The sequence below is a fragment of the Micropterus salmoides genome, unplaced genomic scaffold (genome assembly GCF_014851395.1).
Source record: "Micropterus salmoides isolate LMB-PRFRI ecotype aquatic unplaced genomic scaffold, ASM1485139v1 Ms_hic_scaffold_3486, whole genome shotgun sequence".
In the NCBI taxonomy this organism is placed as follows: Eukaryota; Metazoa; Chordata; class Actinopteri; order Centrarchiformes; family Centrarchidae; genus Micropterus; species Micropterus salmoides.
In genome coordinates, this window is record NW_024042802.1 from 1 (window position 1) to 20,587 (window position 20,587).

At 39.3% G+C, this 20,587-nt stretch overlaps 3 protein-coding genes across 3 annotated transcripts; 2 read left to right on the forward strand and 1 right to left on the reverse strand.

Annotated features, from left to right (window-relative positions):
* Positions 1-16: 16 nt before the first annotated feature.
* Positions 17-2,660, reverse strand: LOC119884473 (microfibrillar-associated protein 3-like; the record flags this gene model as incomplete). The annotated part of the gene is made up of 3 exons (XM_038694876.1): positions 2,511-2,660; positions 798-1,080; positions 17-139 (listed from the first exon to the last, which is right to left on the reverse strand). Coding segments are annotated over exons 2-3 (376 nt in total), but the record flags the coding sequence as incomplete, so codon positions are not given.
* Positions 2,661-3,303: 643 nt separating this feature from the next.
* Positions 3,304-11,308, forward strand: LOC119884475 (protein FAM114A2-like). Its single transcript, XM_038694878.1, is given in 15 exon segments — positions 3,304-3,566; positions 4,173-4,405; positions 5,126-5,168; positions 5,171-5,224; positions 5,406-5,507; positions 5,700-5,803; positions 6,533-6,667; positions 6,983-7,147; positions 7,287-7,410; positions 7,527-7,612; positions 8,025-8,120; positions 8,512-8,636; positions 8,760-8,832; positions 10,042-10,095; positions 10,841-11,308. Coding segments are annotated over 14 exon segments (1,476 nt in total). The 5' UTR covers positions 3,304-3,566; positions 4,173-4,192; the 3' UTR covers positions 10,943-11,308.
* A 3,821-nt stretch (positions 11,309-15,129) lies between these two features.
* On the forward strand, positions 15,130-20,375 carry LOC119884474 (CCR4-NOT transcription complex subunit 8). Its single transcript, XM_038694877.1, has 7 exons — positions 15,130-15,263; positions 16,523-16,733; positions 17,360-17,553; positions 17,648-17,809; positions 18,609-18,753; positions 18,865-18,975; positions 19,582-20,375. Exons 2-7 carry the CDS (start codon positions 16,617-16,619, stop codon positions 19,708-19,710), a joined length of 858 nt encoding a protein of 285 aa, XP_038550805.1. The 5' UTR covers positions 15,130-15,263; positions 16,523-16,616; the 3' UTR covers positions 19,711-20,375.
* The last annotated feature ends 212 nt before the right edge of the window (positions 20,376-20,587 follow it).

Below are 20,587 nucleotides of genomic sequence, written 5' to 3' on the forward strand. Positions count from 1 at the left end.
AGTGGGCTACACGCACAGTGACGGTGTTTTTGGGTCTTACTGGCACCACTGGAGGCTACGCAGGTGTAGCGGCCGCGGTCCTCAAAGGAGACCGCAGTGATGTTCAGGACGCCATTCTGCTGAATCTGCCACTTCCCACCTGGAGACAGCAACAGACAGTTTTAGTTTTACCAAAAGAGATGAGTTGAGGATTGGGAACAGGGAGAGTCCATCTTATTACGAGCACATCTCCTCCTTCAAGCAGTTTGTAATGCGGCATCAATAACATTTACGCTGGCCAAGAAACCCAATCAGTGCTAATTTAATTTCAATTTTACTTAATGCAACTTTAATTCTTCCACAAATTAGAACACAAAACACCACCTGGTAAAATAAAAGCGGGTTTATATATCAGATTAGATTAGAAGCTGCTTCGTCATTGTGGTTTCAGAGATAACTGATACATGCATGAAAGCAAAACTTGGACTGACACAGCATTTAACTGATAATGGTTAATGCCAGGGAAAACCAACCGGAGCTGTGACATAATTAATCTATTCCTCAATATTTTTGAGTAAATCACTGAGAAACAGCAACATTTTTGCCAGCAATGTTTAGAAGTGGGCTGTTTGACAAGTGGAGTATCAGACTGTTTCAAATGCACCCGTTTCAGAAAAAATCCACATTAAGGGAAGGCATGGCAGCTGATTTTTAAACAATAAAAGCTTTCTGTAAAACTATTTTAGGCAAAAATAACTCATTAATATAATAACTAATTAATCAGAACTTCTTCTCAGTGCAGCATTTCCGTCTCCCACCTGCGTCCTCATCCAGCAGATGTGATTTAGAGTTGTACCACTTGAAGTCATCATGGACTCCAGTCACGTTACACTCAATAAGCACACTGGATCCCTCCTTCACCACAATGTCCCCACTGGAGGGGACGCTGGCCAAATGCAGAGAGGACGCTGCCTGCTCTGACCCATTCTGAGCTCCTTCTGCTGTCCAGCCACTGAGCAGCAGGACTGAGAGAAGCAGGCGTGACAGGTGGCGTTTCTGAGTTGGTACCATGGCTTCAGCTCACATTTAGACAAGTCAAACCTGCAAAACAGGAAAAGGAAACAGTTATGGCTCACAGAGCAACGCAGGACTCCAGGCTTTTGCTTTTCTTTATTCCTCATGGCATATTTTCAACTTCCATAACCTATCCTTTAAATTGACTTTTCAATGCCCCTGTTTTCACTAGCCGTGTTTCCATCCACGTTTTTATGCGCATTTTGAAGTCTGGCATTAGAAAAGCTTGATGGAATCTAAAAAAAAATCCTTATTTTAGCTAAAAAGTTTTTTTACGCTGGCTTGAGGTGGTTTTTGCCTTTCTCGAAAAAGAGTAAATGCGCTAAATTGGAGATGGAAACACTTTTTTTTCCTAATAAGTTCCGACGTAGCGAACTTGTGACTCACATCTGATCAGCTGTTTCTGCTGTCGGCGTCTTGCCCGGTTGTGCCGAGCTCTGCATACCTGCGAGAATTTCATGCACCTCGCGGCTGGTAACGCTCATTTGCCCTGAGAAAAGCGGTGGATGCAAATCTGGGCAGGTAGCCTTCATCAGCTGTTCTGTCGAATTATGCATTCACCTCTTAAAGGTCCTTTTCAGATACTTTGCTCTGCACACTGATCAAACGGGACACATATTTTTGCTGAATATCAATGCTACTTCTGAGTGTAATAAAATATTAACGACTCTAAACGTTTATAAAATATATCCTTCGAATCCGTTATCCACAAAGGATATTATCGTTTAAAAGCATTATTTGGAGGTGCACGCAATTCTCGGTAAGCGTGCAAAACTCGGCATAACACCGGATAATAAGGTGCGGAGACATGGCTGGTTGCAACTTGCCCGCTTGAAACACATCCCTGAGGACCTCTCTCTATTTTTCTAAGATCAGCGACCATCAGGTTCATGCAACTGGTTTTGTTTCTGGTTTGGAACCCAGACGTCTTGTTTATTACAGCCATGTGTAACGTCAACTACTGACGTAACTACGCTTGCCGTAACCTGGTGTTTTCGCTCCAAACCAGCTGATGGAAACGCACATATCTCGCAATTTGTTTTGTTTTTTTTCTTTTTAGCGACATTTCAAAAGTACGCTTAAAATTCGCATCACAATTAGACTTGATGGAAACATGCCTACTGTCTTAAAGTTATTTCTCTCACTGCATTGATTTTTAGATGAAAAAATGTTGATTTGATCGGTTCCTTTAGCTTTCAATACCTTTTAAAAGTACGCGTTGTTGTCTCTTAAGGATAAACTAAAAAGGAAGTAGGCCCTAGTGAAGATAATTGTGTAAGAGTTATGACAGGAATACTAGTCCAGTAAGGAATATTTCATTTAAATAATTATATAATAGTTTAAGCACTGAATACCTAGCTACTCTGGTATAACAATATTGTACATTTTACCAGAGGAAGAGAGAAACCCACACATTTAAAAAAACAAAACCTCAAATCTAAGCCAGTGATTCTCACCTGTAGCTCTGACAACGACCAAAACAACAAATAACCGACTAACAGGATCCTTCTTAGTTCATTTATTTCCGTTTACTCCTTTTTTTCAGCTTTTACCCTGACGTGTTTAAGCAACGCGAACACGACCAGTCCTTGCCATGATGTCCGGGTACGTTCACTTCCTGCTTCAGGTATGAGCGAATGGGCGTGGCTTGTTCCCCGTGCAAATCCAGTCTGTGACGGAGAAAAGAACAACATAGATTAAATTAAATATATAATTTATGTAATACTTAATAATGATAATAAGGCTACTTTTTCATGTAATATTTCTATTTGTATAAAACATTCGCAAACTATTTGGTGATCTGTCATTTGTATTTGTATTTTCTTGAATAAATACATTCACGATTACTTGATTTTTCAAAACAGAACAGATCTGGAGGACAAACGACAACTAAATATCAATGTACTTTAATTTTGAGAACCGGAAGTTTAAATAATTTTATTTTGAAGTCTGCATCACTTGACGAAGTTAATTGCGTCATCAAGTTACCTAACGACAGAGAGAACCGGTAGTACGGCGTTTTTTTCTTTAAAAAATAAAATCATGAGTCATCCCTGGAAAAGTCAAATAATATCTAAAATGTACACCAACCTTTTCAGATGTGTCTAATTGTGTCTAAAATACATATGTAGAGGACGTTTGTTATTTTTCCGGATACAGATTCGCACTTCCAACCTCTGTTTTACCAAATGTTCCAAAAACATGTGTTTTATTTTGAAAACACTAACCGGAAGTTATTTTCCCCAGCTTGGCTCTCTGTCGGATCCTCCGTGTTTTGGACCCTGGTCGGTGGTGAAAACACAATGTGACGTGGCTAAAACTGTCTTTGACAAAACGAGTGAGAAAACCTCGCACATTGAACTGTTTACAAGGCGTTTAAGAAACAGAAGTGCAAACCGAAATAAAGAAGATAAACCTGTCTGGTTGTGGTTGGTTTTGGGAAGGAAGCTGTCAGCAGACTGAGGTGACGTGAACTGCTAAGTTAGCATCAAGACGTTGACAGTAGGAAAAAGGTGAGTTTGTAGTAAAAGTAACGTTATAACAGTTAACAGTTGGGTTTTATGTCGACCGAGTTAAGTTATGCGTTTATAATTAACGTTATTGAAACAGCTTTTAGTGATTAAAGATAAATATTTACACTCCTGGCCGTATTGTCAAATTCATTGACGTTAACGTTAGCTCACCAAAGGCTTTAGCAACACATAATATTAAAGATTGAATAGCAATGCAACTTGTTACTATACAACAATAACAGTAATTTGCTGAGTTAACGTTTATGTAATGTCATAATATACATTCCTGTTCCTGAAAACCTTTTAACAAACATTTTTTTTAAAAGCTAGGGAAATGTATTCTGTCACTGGTTGAAGGAAACTGATTTCACCAAAACAGTGAATTAAAGCATTTTATTACAAAGTAATTCCTGAAATGAATGCATTAAATATCACAGTGTTTGGATCTAAAGGTGGAAGAAGGACGCTTTAACAGTGTCTATTTCTTTCTTTAGGCATTTTTTACAAAAACCCTTGTCCCCTCAAAATTTGTACATTGATCTTCAAGTTATTCGGCAGGTTAATCGGATACTTATCTGGCTAATAGTTATTATTTTCACTTTGAAGGAATGTGCTGAGGCATCGAGATGTCAAACAGTGAAGCAACAGCGGCAGAGGGTCCAGAGGTGGCACCAGAGATTCAGGATGCCTCTCCTGCCGAAACGCCCGACAGCTCCCCGCAGACCGCACCTGACATCTCGACCGATGTGGCCCCGACAAGGAAAGCCAGGAGGAGACCAGAAGCCAAACCTGCAGCCGAAGAGGCGGAGATGCTGAAAGTAGAGGAGCAGCCGGCAAAGGCACTGAGATAATTATTGTTTATACTACACAAAACTACAAATAATGGTATATAATGAGAATTTCTTGGGGAATGCTCGTTTGAGAGGCTATGCCTTTAATTAGACAAGCATGGGATAACATTTTCTCAGAGGCCATCTAGCAGCGCCTGGCTGTGATTTTCATCTTGGCCTTGGTCAGAACAACACTTCTGCTGATGCTCATGAAAAGATCAACCAGTTTTATAAAGCCATCATTGAACATATTCTCACTTTATTGTTAACAATCTGGTATGGCAGCTCAGAGAGTAACACCCCCTAAAATACAGCAAAAAAAAAAATACTGCTGTACTACATAAACATAACCAAAAATGTTTGCATAATAATGTCTAAAGTATCTCACTCTGCTCACTACATATTCAATCTTTTGTTCCCTGGGAGACACTGCAGGCCTCTGTCCACAAATCAACAGGTTATTACTGCACAAAGGACTCTGAATGCTGCACATTTGTCCCGGCATAACTATTCAGATGTTAACTGAATGTTTTTACAAGCCTTGTCTTGTAACAGTTGAATTCCCCACCAGCCCCAGGGTCTTACCAAAGGTCACTTCTTCTTGTCTACAACAGTCATTGATTTTGTCTTACTATTCTCTTACTCATAACCTCTGTCCCTTGCTCTCTCTGTCTTTTCTTTCCTTCCTATTCCTTCCATTCCCTATACCCTCTCTGTCCTCTCTCTCAGACATCCAGTGAGTCCACTGTGTCTCAGGGTGGTTGGGGATACTGGGCAGCTGGGGCAAATCCATCTTATCCACAGCAACAGCTACTGTGTCTACTGTTGGTGAGTACAGACCACCTAACCCAATCTTTCTGTATTTCTTATATAATATATATAATCTGTTTGGTGATCTTTTTAGTTATTTTTTTACACACACACACAAAATCACTCACTATCTTTCTGTCTATTATCGTTAACACTTCTTCTGTACGACACATACTTCTTGTCTGTCTTCTCAATCCAGGCCAAGGGCTCACTCAGGTAATAGAGAAGGCAGAGACATCTTTGGGAATCCCCAGTCCGACCGAACTCTCTGCACAAGTTCAGGAGGAGCAGAAAGAGCAGGGTAAGGAATTACTGTGTGTTGTGTATAGATAAGGCACATCACTGGGTGAACTGGTCTAATCATCAAGGAGCTATCCTTCTTGTACACAGACATATATAAATATAAGTCAGTTTATCACAAATCACACATTTTCTCCACACATCTGTCAACATTGTATAACAGTATGTATTGTGTTTGTTTCTACTCCTGCAGCTGATGCCAGCAGTGAGACGGACAAAGCAGCAGCTGATGGATCGGCAGTGGTGGGCAGTGCGATGGGAATGCTGTCGTCACTCACCAGCGTCGTCCAGAGCACAGTAAGCAGAAATATTGTGTGTTTTGTTTCTGCTCTTTGGATGGGGGAAAGACGAGTTCACATTTTTTAAGTACATCTTAAACATCCGTTTTTCATGGTAGAGTAGATCTAGAGTAGTGTGTGGAGCACTGAGACTGAAAACGTGAGCTCTTGAGAAAAGGCAGCATTGCAATTCTGTGTTTTTCTCTCAGTTACTCTCAACTATTTTATATTTTTTAAAGTAAGTTCACTTTTGATTGACCTTTGAAAAACATTCAAAGAGCAAATGTGAGCACGACTCTGTGGGATTAAATGTTCAGTTTTGGTGATTTATGTGTTCCAGGAAAAAAACATAAGGATGACATTTTGTTTATGGGTAGAAACCTTTCCCACAATGCCAACAAAGTCGGGCTGTATTTCCAAAGTTGACTTTTTTTTTTTAAATTAGGTTTTATGACACGATGCCAGGTTGTTTGGAATCCGTCAAGTTGACCGGGTCCAGCCATCTGGAAACAAACATCATCCATGTTCCATTTCTTTCTCAACTTCATTATTGATGGATCTATTTTTTCCAATTTGATGCAGCAACCAAACTAATAACAGAGCCTCTAAAAGTTAGTATAACATAGTCTTACCCCCTTGCTAACTCATTAATTCACACATGTTATATTTGGTGTAAGTCACTCACTAAGAGAAGGTGTTGTGGATGTTAAACTGAAACTAAACTGTTTATATGTTCCTCTCTTCACAGGGGAAAACAGTGATAACGGGCGGTTTGGATGCTCTGGAGTTCATCGGGAAGAAGACGATGGACGTGATAGCAGAAGGCGATCCCGGCTTTAAGAAGACCAAAGGACTGATTAACAGGAACTCCACTCTGTCTCAGGTACGCAGACCATCGTCAGATATCAAAGTTATACATAATTTATTTTTGATGAGGGACTGGAATATTAATTGCCTAAACTGACCTTCAGCATCTCTAAAAGACGTGAATCTCATGTCATACATCTTGTTTTACCTCTTCATAGCTGTTTGTAGCCAAAATGAGACTAAAATGACATTAACAAAATGTGATCAAATTTAATGAAATACTAAAAATAACCTCAAGTCAAGGTAAACGTAAAAAAGTAAGCTAAAAAACAGACAAGGATAAGACTAAAGCCCTGTCTCATTTAAACTTTTCATCCCTTCTGTCTCGTAGGTGTTGAGGGAAGCAAAGGAGCGGGAGGAGCTGCAGACAGCAGAGAAAGAGTGGTCAGAATCTGGGAAGAAGGTGGTCGCCCACTATGGGATGCTGTTTGATGAATTTCAGGGTCTGTCACACCTCGAGGCACTGGAGATGCTGGCTCGAGATAGCGAGTCTAAGGTTCGGTGGGAGTTTCATTCCAAAATATATAATATAAATACACCTACTGTGGCCAAATAGACGTACTGAGTCATTATTTTATATTGCATAATTCAGTGGTATCTGGTAAAAGCCTCAAATCTTTGTGCGTGTGCTGTAGGTGAAGTCGGTGCTGACCACTCTGTCAGGAGATGAGCTGGTTCAGCTCAGAGAAGAGCTGGATCTCATCAAGGACTCTTTCTCCCTGGTGGAGTTTGATGATGAGGAAGTGGACGAGAAGAAAGGTAACATGTCCGTAACGGTCATAGAAATACCAGCATCGTAAGAGGAATACAACATCATTCATACACCGGAATTGATGCAACACCTGAACCAAGTGATTGTACATTTCTAATTCCAGATGAAGACGGCACAGAGTTTGAGAGGGAGTTAACGGAGGCCTTGGAGGGTCTCAGTGTCGCTGCAACAGCTGAAAAACTCAGCAAGGTACCAAAGTCACATTTCAAGTCAAATTAAATTTATTTATTTATTTTCATTTCTGTGTTTTGGATCGGACGCCTGTTCAGTTTTTGTTGAGAAAGTCATTAGCGAGGCTGCAGTTTGTAGTGTTGTTAATGTGGTTGGTCAAAACAGCCTAGATGAAAATATGTTTACATTTGAACACAGAGGTAGTATTTATTGTACAGCTGGTGTGCAGTTCCTGTTTTCCTGTCTTTTATTTTGCCCCTCATGCATTCTATCATTCACTGTGGTATTTTATTTCAGCTTTCTCTCTGTGCTCTCTATATAAATAAAGTTTATTAGTATTGTTATTTTTTTTATTGCGGCCAAATGGTGGGTCATAAAGCTAAGCAACCTAGTTATGTTAATTAAAAGCATGTTTTCTAACCTCCAACAGGCCTGTAGGAGCACCTGCAGCCAAATCACTGACATCACCAAACCACCAGAGAAGGAGGAGAGCGAGGAGGAAATAAAGAAAACACTCTCTGTAGAGGTATACTCATTTTCCATAACTGATTAACCATCATCAATATTTATCAATACAAAAGACGAAGTCATTTGAGGTTGATGTCAGAACTCCTTGCTTATTTCAAATAGCTTGTTTTGTCTGACCAACAGTCCAAAACCCAAAGATTTAATAATGTAAAAGTGAGAAATCCTGACGCTTTGAGAAGGTGGAAGCAGATTGGTTATCAAAATGGTTCTTCAGTACATTTCTGTCAAGTGACTAATCGATTAGTCGACATTTGTTTTTGCACCACACTTCACTGATATGGTGTGATGCTCCTATCTGGCCAACAGTTGCTTTTATTGTACGTTCCATGTTTTAGTCCACACAGTTTCTTCTGTCCATTCAGCAGTGTGTATGTATTGAATTTTGTCAGGAGATTCATGCTGCAGCCATCAGAAGTCTTGCGGAGCTAACGGCTCGATCCATCGAGCTTTTCCACAAACTGGCTGAGATGATCCTCTTCTCCAACGGCAGAACAGAGGCCAGCGTTCTGTCACAGTAAGACCGCATGGATTATCTGTTTGAACACGTGTGGAGACACTGCAGGAGCTGCACAGTAGACATTCACAGTCTCATCTGTACTTTAACTGGACGTCTGTTTCTCATGTTGTCTGTCCTCAGGTTAACTGTTGTCCTGTGTAAAGAAATCTCATTGCTTTCCAAGAAGTTCACCTGCTGCTTAACAACCGCAGGGGTAAGTGTGGTGATTCTAACTTAGCTCTGTGTGTCAAAGAGTTCGGTTCTACAGTTGGATATTTCACTAATGTGGAAGTAGATCTGAATATGGGAAATAGATCAAGGCCTTTATTTTAAGACCGCTGCCAACTAAGTTACTGAATTTGTTGAGGATGGGATTATTGAGTCTTTTCTTTATCATCATGATTATTTAGAACCATTAGAGTAATTAAGTCCCGAGGTGTTTAGAAAATTCTGTTTTTTATCTGTTTCCTTCAAGTGCTTAGAGGACACACACCTGAAGTCATAACATTTCTAATCTTATCTTCGCTGACCTCCAGCGTTTTCTCATTTTTAACTCACTAACCTTCTGTAGGGCCCTGTCATTTCCGTGATGTGGAAAACGCAGACAGAATTCCGTCATTTGATAATAAAAATGTAATCAAGTGTTAAAACACAGAATATTGTTGAATCTGCCAAAATGCAATTTATAAAAATCTGGATCGGGCTTTGTAAACACAGAAGAGCGTTGCCCACATGAGAGTAGCCTCCATCGGACCCACTTCTTACCGTGTGTTGGAGCAGAATATGGAGACTGTCCTGCAGAAGATCCGTGGGAACAAACCGTCACTAGTCAAGTAATAACCGATTTAATTGGAGGCAATTCACAATGCATTCACTGTGAATTGTCCCCTATAAAATAGCATTATAGTATTTTAGTAGCTTACTGTTACAATACATTTATTGTGACTTGTCCTCATAAATAATTGCACATATATTTGAACATTTATACATGCATATTTGCATGATACATCAAATCCATTGATATTGATTGGGATTTTTTTATATTTTCTTATTGTTGAAATTTTATTTATCCACCACATGATACACCCAGTTTCTGATGGCAAAATGTGCTTAAATCATAAAACACAGAATTTAAACAAAAAACACAGAATAAAATAAAATTCATAGGGCCCTGCTACTGTTTGTTTCCACTCACGTTTTTCCTGCTGCATCTGTCAAACTTACTGTAGCAAAAACTCTCAAACAAGCTTCTCTCTGTGAAGCACTTTGTGCCCTATAGAAAGGTGTTGTATCAAACAATCTTTACTTTTCTTACTTTCTTTATTTTATATTTTCATTTTCCAAACTGGTTTTGTTGCATCATCCCTGCTGAATGTTCATGTGAAAGCTGATTGTAACTTATTCTAAATGTTGTGTTTTACAGTCAAATGAGAAGGGAGACGTCCTCAACCCTCTGATAACAGGAGTCTTTTTAGAGGTTTGTGTTCTAGACACTGAATTCTAAACGTGGATTTTATTTTTTTTTTTTAATGTAGTTTCACAGCTTTTCTGGTTTCACCTGTTGTTGTTTTGACTTGCTGTATGGAAATCCACTGAGGGTCAGTTATTCTATAATAAGCAAACACAAGATCTGTTATCGTAACTATGCAAATGACACACAACTCTAGATTTCATTGTCACTGTCTCCTGATTACGTACGATGGATGTCACAAAACTTACTGTAGGTGAACAGAGGAAACACAGACATTCTTGCAGATGGTCAGAGGAAGCAAATCTGCATTTTTGGAGTCCACATTGGAGTCATTATTGGTGCTGACTTTAATTCTTATTCAGCAGCGTCAACAAAGTAGCCTTTTATTATCTCAGGAATATTTCGAAAATGCGATTCTTTCCATCCATGTTGGATTTTGATTCATAATTTTCTTTGCAGATTGCCATTGATAGAAGTACAGCAATCTAAGTCACGCTGGGTCTAGCTATTTTAATTTTGTGAAAGTCTTTTAGGGGTTCTGGGAACAAGTGAAATCATCTCACGTCATTTGTAGAATTAGAAAAAAAAGCTTGTGAAGCCTGAAAAAGAGTCTTAATAGCATGTTAAGGAGGATGTTTTGCAGTCAGAATGTCTGCGTTTGTGTCATTTACAGCCCAAATTAACGTAATTTCAGAACAATTTTGTGTTCCGTGTTACATTTTGACAAGTGTTGAATCATCTTTCCTCACAGGCGTCCAACAGCGCGTCTTACATCCAGGATGCTTTCCAGCTGCTCATGCCCATACTGGAGATCTCCCACATTCAGAGGAGAGCGGAGTCCACAGAGCAGTGACCAGCTGATGACACATCTTTAAAACCTTTTTGAAAATTCACCTGTGTCAGCTCTTACCATGTCTGGTATTTCATCTCAGGACACAATCAATTTACAGCTGCGAGGGAAAAGCCTGTTTTTGTCCAACAGTGTTAACTTTTTTGCATTTGTGAATGTGAAGCACAGTAGATGGACCATTGAAGTACAGCGTGGCGAAGGTCTGGCTCTACCAGATAAGGACAACAAATGTGTTTGTGATAAACATCCTCCTTATAGTTCAACATGTACACTACTTTTCTTTTTTTCTGACAGCACTTTCTGTGCTCTTAACTTAAAAATGTCTATTCTGCCTCGGAGATCACTTAATAAAGACATACAGGATGGAAACACCAGTGATCATTTGTTGAAAAAGGTGTGGCTCATAATAACAGTATAGTGTATTGAGAATGTTATTTTCTGCACAGAAGTTTGTCAAGAATTAGTTTTCTATGCATTACTCTCTATAACTGTTGTGCAACATTTGGCAGTTCTTGGGAGCATTTGGGGGACTTTTGGCAACCTTGGTATCATCGTAAAATCATGAGCAGACTGGCTGTAATTAGTCTACAGTCCTGCAAATATAATGATACTGTTTGTAGAGGGGAGATGGTTTATTGCCATGCTTGCAAGTGAGCTTTGGTGCTTTGTTTTGCCACAAACTGAGTAGACTCACTTGCTGTGTACAACAATACCGGCTTAAATAAGTATTTTCTGTCCCCTGCAAATACTAGCCATCCTCACATGTTCAAACCACTTCCTGTCTGGCTTTTTTTCTCTTCAGCCAACCCAAGAACTTAATTTAAGACTTTGACTGGAGTTGGATTTGAAGTAAAAAAACAACTTATGGGTTTACTGCAGTGAGACGTGACTTGATGCTTTAAAGCAAAAACAATTCAGGTTTCAAGTTTTGACCTGGTAGAATCATAAAACATTAAAAATAAATTAGACTGTAACAAGCAGGACTTGTGTAGCTTGTATATTTAATAATTAAGCCTCTGCATTGAGAGGACTGGACCTGTCCTAAAACACTTTACACTTTAACACATTTACTTTCAGAGTTAATTGACTGTCATACCCTATCTGCCAAAAGATACATGTCCCCCAGCCTGCTCCTTCATTAACCTCCATCCCCTAAAAGATCTGGGAACTTGAAAGAAATCCTCTTTTGCACTGCTTTTCTAATCAAGTAAATAAAATGCAATCCTTCATCTTTCCCAATCCCTGATCTGACGAACAGACAGGTCTGTTTTCTATTTATTCCCCACTCTTGTAAAATGCCAGTGCCCTGTTAGAGAAATTAAATATAGAGATTATAAATGTCACCAATTGTAAGCCTTTTCTCCCCCTTTATTGTCATCAAATTAAGTATTCATGAAACTCAAACCTTCAGGTGTTCATTAATCAACAAAGAACTTTGCCTGGCAGGCCAATGTAGCCAGTTATGTTCAGTTGAAATCCATTTTCTGTATTGAACTGCTATCAGCGGTGTGTCTGGGCGTGTAAAGTGATGTTTTTTCAAGCAATATATTTTGTACTCCTATAAGAGGTATTTGAGATGGTTTTCAAATAAATGTGCTTTCATATAGTTCCAATCTGATTTGCGTGTGTGAGTTTAAAATACAGATTTTGTGGACTAGTTGTATGGGGTATTAAAAGACAATCAGTTTGGAAGTGATGGCTGGTTAAAGTCCTGCTTTTGATTTTGATTGTTGCATGCAGACATACCTTTGTGGTCTTTTGCACTAAAAGAAAGGAAACGGTGCAAGTATTATTTGCAAGATTTATTAAAAATAAAAATGTGGATAGTTTGATTTTGTATGTAAATTTGTAATTTGCACCTATAGCTCTCAAATGTGTAATAAAACATATAGTATGTTCCTATGTATTGCCCACGTGACATGTAGTGGAGTAGAAGTATAAAGTAATATAATGTGAAAATACAGTACACGTATGTCAAGTAGCCTACAGTACTTTTACATTCAATGCATCAATGTATTGAGCAGTAAAACAAAATTAAATTCACCTCAAATGTATTTGAGTGGCAGGAGAATTACAGTATGTCAGAATCTTAAAACATACATTTCCCCATTAATCCTATATTACAGTTATTTTCAGTTACTAACAGGCATCGGTGAAAACTGAAGTCACATTGTCAAAACTCGTCACACAGTCAGAGACACACAAGTGTATGCGGACAAAACTGTTAATCATTTTTCATTGCTTTCACACAAAATGCATTCAATGACCTCTTTCTCCAAAATCCATGAACTCTTCTCATTTCTAATTCACCAACTGCAAAAAACTATATATTTGCAAGACATGTTTTAAATGCTAACTATTAAAACCAAAACTGTTAAAAACACATTCAAAACTTCTCCACTTCCACTTCTCCACAGCCATCATCCAGTCTGTCCTCTGCACGTCCATCACTGCCTGGTTTGGATCTGTCACCAAAAAGGACAGGAGCAGACTACAACGGACAGTCAGGACTGCAGAAAAGATCATCCGTGCCAACCTGCCCTCCATTCAGGACTTATACATTTCCAGAGTCAGGAAACATCACTGCAGATCCATCTCACCCCGGACACAACCTGTTCCAGCTTCTCCCCTCTGGTAGGCGCTACAGAGCACTGCACGCCAAAATCAACAGACTCAGGAACAGTTTCTTCCCACGAGCCATCACTCTGATGAACAGCTGATCTCTAACTCAGTGTCAGGAACAAATCCTGTGCAATAACCCAGTAACTCTGCCTGTTCAGCCACCTGTTTACTTATTATTATTATTTACTTATATTATTTATTCATCATTCTCTTGTTGTCTATTTCAGAGCTGTTCATATTGTCAATTTGTGTATATACTGTGTACCAAATCCACCTATCTCAAGTAACACCTGCACATAATACTTATTATTCCAGTATCCTTTGCACTGTGCTCCATCACACTGTGTACATGCATGCTTGTATGTGTATCTACCTCTAACATGTAAATAATAATGATAATAATAATAAAAAGGTTTACATAGCTGGCAATAAAAGCTGATTCTGAAAACAGAAAGATGGCAGGATGTCCTGCATTTCTGCAGTAACCAGACTGAAATACATTAGCAGAATATTTACAGTAAATTTTATGTTTACGTCAATGTGCGTAGTGTTTTGAAAAAGTGTCGTTTAGGACTGCAATGTAAAGGTAAAGCAGGAAATGTGCTTGTATTTTAGCGGACTTGATTCAGGGGGTTGGAACGTGAATTACAGGTTGTGGTCATTGTGTACCAGTGTTACTGTCAAAACAACTGCATTGCAACACTGAAATTTTAGTAATTACTTAAGTACAGTCAATAAAGTGAAAAAATTGTTGTTCTTACTGCGTAATAAAATACAAATTTACATAAAAAATCATATGCATTTCAGAGATAATGCCCCCTGTTGTTTTTGTTTTTTAGGTTAGTGTGTAATAAAGGACAATTCCTGTGCTGTCTGAGTGAGAGTTGTTGCCAGTGTTTGGTTGAACGAGTTTCTTTTGAGACATATATTTAGTGTTTTGGTGATTTGACTTGTGGAGGTGAGATTAACTGTTTGGCCAATATGCATGTTGGTAATGCAGACTGGATGAAGAGTTTTGAAAACATGGCTTTTGACCAATGTGTGTTAGCAATTGAAAAAATATATAAAAAATACAATATACAATGATATAGAATAAAATACTGTGAAGAATGTTGAAGCACGTTTCTGCATTTCTGATTTATTTTGTTACATACATTTTAGTCAATAAAGTGAAAATATGTTGTTCTTATGCTATAATAAAAAGCTGATTAATGTGAAAATCAATCACACTGCAAAGATAAAAGTTCATTATCTATGTATAAAGCTCCCTGTTGTTATTGTTTTAGGTTAGTGTGTTATGAGTGACAATCTACCCTAAGCTTTCTGAAGGAGAGTTGTTTCCAGTGTTTGGTTGAACAAGTTTATTATTATTATTATATATGTACGGAGTGTTTTGGTGGTTTGAGATTCTTTTAGAGGTGAGATTAACTGTCTGGCCAAGATGCATGTTGGTAATGCAGAGTGAACGAAGAATTTTGAAACAGTGGCTTCAGTTTTGACCAAAATGCTTGTAAGCACTTTTTTTTTCACGTCGTTGCACGCTTTAATCCAGTAGGTGGCGGTGTGCACAGCTACCGTCTGGTTGCCATTCTCCAATATACACAAAGGAGAAGAAGCAGGAGAAGGAGGACACGAAGAAGAAGGAGACGGCGACAGAGGCGCTATCAACTAGCTTGGCTTGTTACGTCGTGGAAATTCAGAGGTAAACCTAGTTTTTTAATAGTTTTATACTTCCTACAGTGAAACGCGGACATGTCTGCAGTGTGCGTAGCAAGTTGTGACAGGTTGAGGAGTGAAAACGCAGAGCTGTTTCATTTCATCTTTGTTCCGGTGATTTTAGCTTTCTTGGTATAGCGCGAGGGCTAGCTTGGAAACGTTAGCCGCTCATGCTAAGCACTCAGAGCTAATGCAGCGTCGTTTGCTAGTGTTAATATAATATTTTAAACTAAAGCAAAGTTGTTAAACACACAGTCTTCCCAAAGACTTTGAGGTAAAATGGGCCGTTTTTAATGTGTCTGTTGTTACGTTGATATCAGTTGTGTTAGTTAGCCTGGTATCATAAACAACCAGCAGCTTGTACAAGGTTTGTTCATCTTGATGTCATGGTGACACAAAGTAGTTCATTTAAAAGGAAATATTCATTCTTTAATGTTCCGGGGTTTGTTTGTTTTTTTTCGTTAATGAAAATGCCACTTCACTCACTGCTATCTCAAAATCAGCCTCCAAAATCAACACATCTCTGAAACAGTTTGCTTTCATGAAGGTAGTGTTTATTGAAGGGCTGCTGTATTAGAGTTGGTTAGTTTTAATGAACTCTTGGTGGTGTAAGTTACCTACCTAATAATATCCTGGCACCTGAGAGTAGTGCACCTGGTACTGCAGTACTGGTAATACTTGCACGGGCTCCAGTCTTCAAGAAGAGGCTTTTACCCATCACCATCTCCTCCACAGTGTATTTTTACAGCTGTAAAAAAAAGTCCATTGGCTGCACGGTGCACACAGCAAGTAAGTGCTGGGTTTGAACCCCGGTTGTGCCAGCCCAACTTTGTGGAGTTTTCATGTTCTCCCCGTGTCTGCGTGGGTTTCCTGTGACACTGGCACAGATCTGGAGTTGAGGGATGGGTTAAGTGCAGAGAATGAATTTCGTTACTGTCACATCTTTACCTTAATGTCAATGAAACACAAAAAATTCCACGTCATTCCAGCTGCATTTTGCTTAATGCAGCTTTGAATGAATCATCCATTTAAATGCATGTATGCTGTGAGGAGTTACATATTTACTTTTAAAAAAAGACTCCACCAGGCTGTAATGGGCATTTATTGTAAATGTTCACACTAGATCCAAAGTAAAGTGGTACTTACATTAATCTCCAGCCTTGTTTGTCTGATATTATACTGACACCAGTGTTGCAGTGGGATTTAAATGCATTCTCTTAACTCCTTATTTTCATCCTCTCCCAGAGTTGTCTTTCTTCATCACACTGCGTCCCCTTCGCCCCCTTCACGATCGCTGCTGGATTGTTGGGGAATTTAGCTCTCTTCCTGACCTGCCAACATGCCAGCCGCACTTACAGATTCCAGTCAGATAATCTGTGAGGTCTGGGCGAGCAACGTGGAGGAGGAAATGAGGAAAATCCGGCAGATTATTCAAAGCTACAATTACATTGCAATGGTAGGTAACAGACTTTAAGAGAAGTTGTTGTAGAAATGAATAATTACTGCATTCTTGGACAGCAGAGTTACTATAAAGAATTACGTTCCCATTTTTTTGAGTAACATTGAATAAAAGACGGATTATCCTAATTTCTGAAGGCTTGAGGACATTAGTGTTTTTAATGTTTTCTGTGAGTGGTGATAAATGCTGACACATTTGAATATCAATCTGTGAAATATATCCTGTTGTTAGGGCTCATTATTCATGTATGTATTTATTTTTTAACAGGAAAATTATCCGTGTCGAGTAGCAAACAGGTTAACTTCAAAAATGGATTTTTAAAATTCATGTTAAAGTGGGAACACTTGAAATGGCGAGCTTTTTTTGTCCCCATTTTTCTCTTTATTTTCTGTTACCTGTATTAATTGCAAGCTGATAATTTTTTAAAACTGAATAAACAGTGTTTTTTGTCTTAAAAGTTGCAGGTGTAAATCACGTATTTTTCAGCTAATTTGTAAAAAGTAGATGACATAGATTAGGCAGGTAAAGGCAAAAGTTGATTAGGAAACTTGAGTGCGTGGTTATGTGATGACCACCACATACCGATGAGACATAACAGTGCGTTTTCTTTTCTGTTTAATCAGGACACAGAATTCCCTGGAGTGGTTGTCCGGCCAATCGGCGAGTTCCGCAGCACAGTGGACTACCAGTACCAGCTGCTGAGGTGTAACGTTGACCTCCTGAAGATCATCCAGCTCGGCCTCACGTTCATGAACGAGGATGGAGACTATCCTCCTGGCACAACGACGTGGCAGTTCAACTTCAAGTTCAACCTCACGTAGGCAGACTGTTTATACTCCCATCTTGTCTTCTAGCGCTTTCTGAAACTCTGCGAGGTTGGTTTTTTTTAATGTGTTTTTTGCTCCCCGCAGAGAAGACATGTACTCACAGGACTCCATAGACCTGCTCCAAAACTCCGGCCTCCAGTTTAAAAAACACGAAGAAGAAGGAATCGACACGCTCTACTTTGCTGAGCTCCTCATGACGTCCGGTCTGGTGCTCTGTGAAAACGTCAAGTGGCTCTCCTTCCACAGGTCGGTTGCTGGTTTTCACTCACTTGTGTTCTTCCCTTTCTAGCAAGAAATGTAGTTATGCTTGTAGAGACACCGCTACTTACATTTCTCACATCCTGTTCGGTTTTGTTAAACAATCTGTAATGGAACACACACCATGCAACTAAGGGAATATCTGTTTTAAATGTGTCCATCTATGCATGCTAAATATCTGCAGGAGTCGGCCGACTCGACCTCCACATCCAGCCGATCAGAGCAGGCAGCTACTTTCTCACTAGTTGTGTTCTTTTTTTGTTTGATAAGGACTCATTCATTGTTTTTGAAACTAAGGGTTTTGTATTGAGCGCTGACTGTAGACATAGAAAATGACATTTTGTAGGGTTCATTGATTCGTAACAATAATATTTTCTTTGTCAGCACCACAGCTGCTGAACGTCACCACTTTGTCGACATCTAATGCAGCGTCTCAGTTCTCCCCCAGGCTTTGAAGGGGCTTTTGAAACTTTTGTTTGGTTATTGTCTTCTCGATCAGTTACTGGAGCCAGAACAAATCAGAATATATGGATACCTGTCAATCAAGGCAAACACAGCCCACTTTAGTCCTCAATGTTATCTTAAAGAATTATAAAATGCAATTAGTAGAATTTGACTTGAGATCCTAACCTAATTTCTGTAATGAAGTTGAGACTAGTAACTGCGCCCACTTTACTTTAGCTTAAATTTGATCCATGGTGATTGCTTGATAGTTTGAACCCACTAACATCATTTTAATCCAGTCCATCCTGACCTGAACCCTCCCGTTGTGTTCTCTACTTCTCAGCGGCTATGACTTTGGCTACCTGGTGAAACTCCTGACAGACGCACGGCTACCTGAGGAGGAACACGACTTCTTCCAGATTCTCAACCTGTTCTTCCCCGCAATCTACGACGTCAAGTACTTGATGAAGAGCTGCAAGAACCTAAAGGTACTGTGTACTGGATACGGAGATACAGGGGGTGGAAACTAGATCGAGACCGTAGTTGTTGACGGTGTTCATGTTGTTTTGAAGTCTTGAGACTTATGTGTGTTTGTACAGGGAGGGCTGCAGGAAGTAGCAGACCAGCTGGAGCTGAAGAGGATAGGGCGTCAGCATCAGGCTGGATCAGACTCGTTGCTCACTGGCATGGCTTTCTTCAGAATGAAAGAGGTACAGTCACAGAAATAGTCTGTTTTTTGTTTTTTTTTTCTTCATGGGACTGAAGTTGATCTGCAGCATAATCTTTTAACTTTTATTACCGGAACATTCTTTACTCGCTCTACCCTCCACCCAGAGGACTATGTTCACTGAAAACTGTGCTAAAGGATGGAAGTAGCAAACATCTTTTTTCTCTCCATCCCAGTAAACTGCTTTTTGTCCATAACCCTCTGAAGGTCCACTAGTTTACATTAATGCGTCCCTCAGAGTGGAAACGCACAGAAAGCTGTCAACCAAAATGTACTTTCTGTCCACAGTGATACAGGACCAAAAAATACATTTATTTACAATGCCACTTTGTCCCTTCCAGATCTTTTCATTTATTAGATCTTGCACTATCCTATTGTGCTCGCTGAAGATTCACCACTTCGCATAGAAAATGAATGGGATCTGGCTGCTTTGTGTGTTTTACCCTCGCTGTAAATGTCCCACTCTAACTTCTGTTTTGAAAGGAAACGCATCCCATCAATTAAGTAATAAAGGCAAGAATAGCATGTGTGTTTTTAGTAATGCAGTCATCTTACTAAAAGGCCTTTTTTTTGTTTGTTTTTTGTTCAGCTCTTCTTTGAAGACAACATTGATGATGCAAAGTATTGTGGGAGATTGTACGGGCTGGGCTCGGGCTCCACACAACCCCAGAACGGCATCTCCAGCTCGGGTCAGGAGGAGACTAACAACAAACACTGACTGAGCGCTCAAATCTTCAAGTGGAATATGCACTTGTTTTAAAACCCGACCAGCAGATTTCCCCCCTGATCTCCCTTGACACTCGATCGCTGAACAAAACTCAATATATTTCTTTAAAGTTTCCTCCTGAGTGACTGTAAAATGGACTCTCAACGACAGTGGATCCTTCACTGGCGTACACATTTTGCTTTTTAGTCGCTTTTACTGAGTATATGGCCATATGTTCAGAACCCTTTTTTAAAATCTGTCGGATTATTTTTTTACAGCGTTATAGTGACACCCTTCTTTAACAGCATGGGACCAGCTCCTGTATCTTACTGTGATTTCAGACCAAAACGTTGACAGAAACAGTCAGATTCTTCAGTTCAGACTCTCCTTCTCATCAGCGGGGTTCACCTCTTGTTGCAGGGATTTCAATTTTTAAGTTAATGTTGGAAGGGCCTGTAAATTACAATGTATAATTTTGATGAAAATAAAAATGTTTTAGCTCTTTTCCACTTTCAGAAGCTTTTAACAGTTGGCATCAACGTGGATAAACTGTGCTTGGTCATGCATGAGTTTCAATGGGCAAACTGCTGTCGTTCTGTACATCCACTCACCAAACCAAACTGTCCACCGTCCGGTTTACAGATGTTGTGGTTACTGTTGTTTTTACATTCTACATTGTTTTAAACAGTTGTATATTAAATTGTTTTGTATTTTGAATGTAAACATTAAGTATTTGATCTTTTTTACTAGCCGCACTCTGACACACGCCTTGTTCAACATTTGTTTTTAAAGGGTTTATTGTAGATATGGAAATTCTTGGCTGGAATTTGTGAAGCAGTAGATGAGACAAAGTAAAAGTTCACCCAAACATTTCTTCTTCTGTGGAGGT